The sequence below is a fragment of the Cucumis sativus genome, chromosome 5 (genome assembly GCF_000004075.3).
Source record: "Cucumis sativus cultivar 9930 chromosome 5, Cucumber_9930_V3, whole genome shotgun sequence".
NCBI classification, from domain to species: Eukaryota; Viridiplantae; Streptophyta; class Magnoliopsida; order Cucurbitales; family Cucurbitaceae; genus Cucumis; species Cucumis sativus.
The window spans coordinates 17,061,054-17,063,574 of NC_026659.2; the positions used below are offsets into that span (position 1 = coordinate 17,061,054).

The following is a 2,521-nucleotide window of genomic DNA, read 5'->3' on the forward strand; positions in this document are numbered from 1 at the left end:
TGAGATAAGATATAGAGACATATAAGAAAGATATATAAAGAAAAGGGAAAGGAAAAGGAAAAGGAAAAGGGTTTGTGTGTGTAAAAGGTAAGGGAGGGAGAAAAGGGGATGGGAGAAGAGGAGTGGCAGCAGAGTTCAGGGGGGATGAATTTGTAAAACACACACAAATGCCCTAATTAAGGTCCACACTCATGTGAATCCCATCCAACTTGCCTCTTACTCTGGCCTCTCGGCCCCACTTTTCTCTCTCTATTCCCATTTTTCTTTCCCCAATCAAAACCACCCTTTATTAACTATAACTTCTTTTTTCTTAATTTTCTTATGTTGCAATGCAATTGCCTCTAGATTATATATTTCCTGCCTTTCATCTCATTCATTCCTATTAAATAATTCAACAATTACCACTACCACACATAATCAATAAAATCTGTAATTTTTTAAGTTTGAATAATATAATATTTTTCGCAAATGGCTGTTTATCTTACAAAATTAACCAATTCAAAAAACTTTATTATTCAAGCCTCCTTAATTATTCTATAACTTTTATCTCTCAACTATGTATTTATAAAAACTTTTCAAAACCCATGTAGGTTATTAAATTTGTGTTAATTAGAAAAAGACTGAGAAATGTAAAAACAAGTGGGAGATTTGAATATCCTCCATGTAACCAACGTAATGATAATAGTAATAATAATAATATAATTATTAAAAAAATAAAATTTCGAATTATTATTATTATATTATGTATGTTCCCCTCTCCTCATGCCTAAATCAAAATCAAAATTTCACTCACCATGAATCTTCCTATACTTACTGACCCCTAGGCCAAAATATATATTATATTTATAAATATAGTTCTCTCTCTTTCTGTTTATCTCTAAGTTGACCCACCTCACCCACATACCCATATCTCCCACACCCATAATAATTGGATTCCATTCCCCCCCCTCCCCCTCCCTCTTTCTTCTTCTTCTTTTTTTTTTTATTCATTTCATTATTTAATTTAAAGAAAAAAAAAAAAAGTGTTAAGTTGCTATATATATTCCATCCCCCTGAGACCCTCAATTTCCATTCATTTCAATCCAAACCCCAAATCTCTCTCTTATTTCCTATTTCCTTCCATCTCTCTCTCTTAAAACTCAATTACAGAATTCAAATTAATTTTATAAAGAAAAGAAACTGATGGACGCAAGCTCTATAGACGAAAGCACCGCCAGTGACTCCACCTCCATTTCTCCCGTCACCCCATTACTCTTCCACTCATCGCCCTCGGCTACGGCGGAAGCAGAATCCCGTAAACTTCCATCTTCCCGTTTCAAAGGAGTTGTCCCTCAGCCCAACGGCCGATGGGGTGCTCAGATTTACGAGAAACACCAAAGAGTGTGGCTCGGCACTTTCAATGAAGAAAACGATGCCGCCAAGGCTTACGATATCGCCGCCCTTCGCTTCCGTGGACGCGATGCCGTCACCAACTTCAAACCCTCCCTCAACCACGACCACGACAACGCCCTCGAGGCCGACTTCCTCAACTCCCATTCCAAGTTGGAGATTGTGGACATGCTCCGTAAACACACCTACAATGAGGAGCTCCAACAGAGCAAGCGGCAGCAGCGGGGGGCGATGGCAGTTGATTCGGGGTCGTTCCCCCATTACCCGGGGTCGGATTCAAACCGGGAAGTGCTGTTTGAGAAAACGGTGACGCCAAGTGACGTGGGGAAGTTGAACCGGCTGGTGATTCCGAAGCAACACGCGGAGAAGAATTTCCCTATGGAAGAGGGAGTGGTTTCGGGGAAGGGAATGCTTTTGAATTTTGAGGATATGGGAGGGAAGGTTTGGCGGTTCCGGTACTCGTATTGGAACAGCAGCCAGAGCTATGTGTTGACGAAAGGATGGAGCCGATTCGTCAAAGACAACACTCTCAGAGCCGGAGATGTGGTTCGCTTTCTCCGCTCTACTGGACCAGATAAGCAGCTTTACATTCATGCTAACCCCATCAGTGCACCGGGAATTAACCCAGTTCATGTTGTTAAGCTTTTTGGAGTCAATATTTTGCAACTGCCGGTGGGGAAGACAGAAGGGGCATTCTTGGAATTACAACAACCTACCAAGAAGCAAAGAATAATCAAACCTTTGTAATACATATTCAATTTAATTACCTTTTTCCTTTTTTCTTTTTCTTGCCAAGTTGCGCAACCTGACTTGTATTAACCCAAAACAAAACAATAACATTTTTTTTAATCTCTTTATTTATGCCTTTTAATTTTCTTAATCAATTGCTTATAATATTTACCCTTTTTTTAACCATTAAATTCTTTTTCTTTTCTTCAAATTTTGAGTTGGGTTATTAAATGACTGCAAATGGATCTAAAATATTATCCAAATGGTTAGATATTTTATGGACTTGGAATAATACCCTTCTCAATCAATGTATTGGATCAACCAATAAGTGCACCTTAACTACTTAATTAGCTAAAAGTATATGTCTTAGGATATATGATTTTGTTTCAAAAGTCAAATTTTT

At 38.4% G+C, this 2,521-nt stretch overlaps 1 protein-coding gene across 1 annotated transcript; it reads left to right on the forward strand.

Moving 5' to 3' along the window:
* The first annotated feature begins 1,049 nt into the window (after positions 1-1,049).
* LOC101206328 (AP2/ERF and B3 domain-containing transcription factor RAV1-like) lies at positions 1,050-2,253 on the forward strand. Its single transcript, XM_004151012.3, has one exon. The coding sequence runs from the start codon at positions 1,183-1,185 to the stop codon at positions 2,134-2,136; it is 954 nt and encodes a 317-aa protein (XP_004151060.1). The 5' UTR covers positions 1,050-1,182; the 3' UTR covers positions 2,137-2,253.
* The last annotated feature ends 268 nt before the right edge of the window (positions 2,254-2,521 follow it).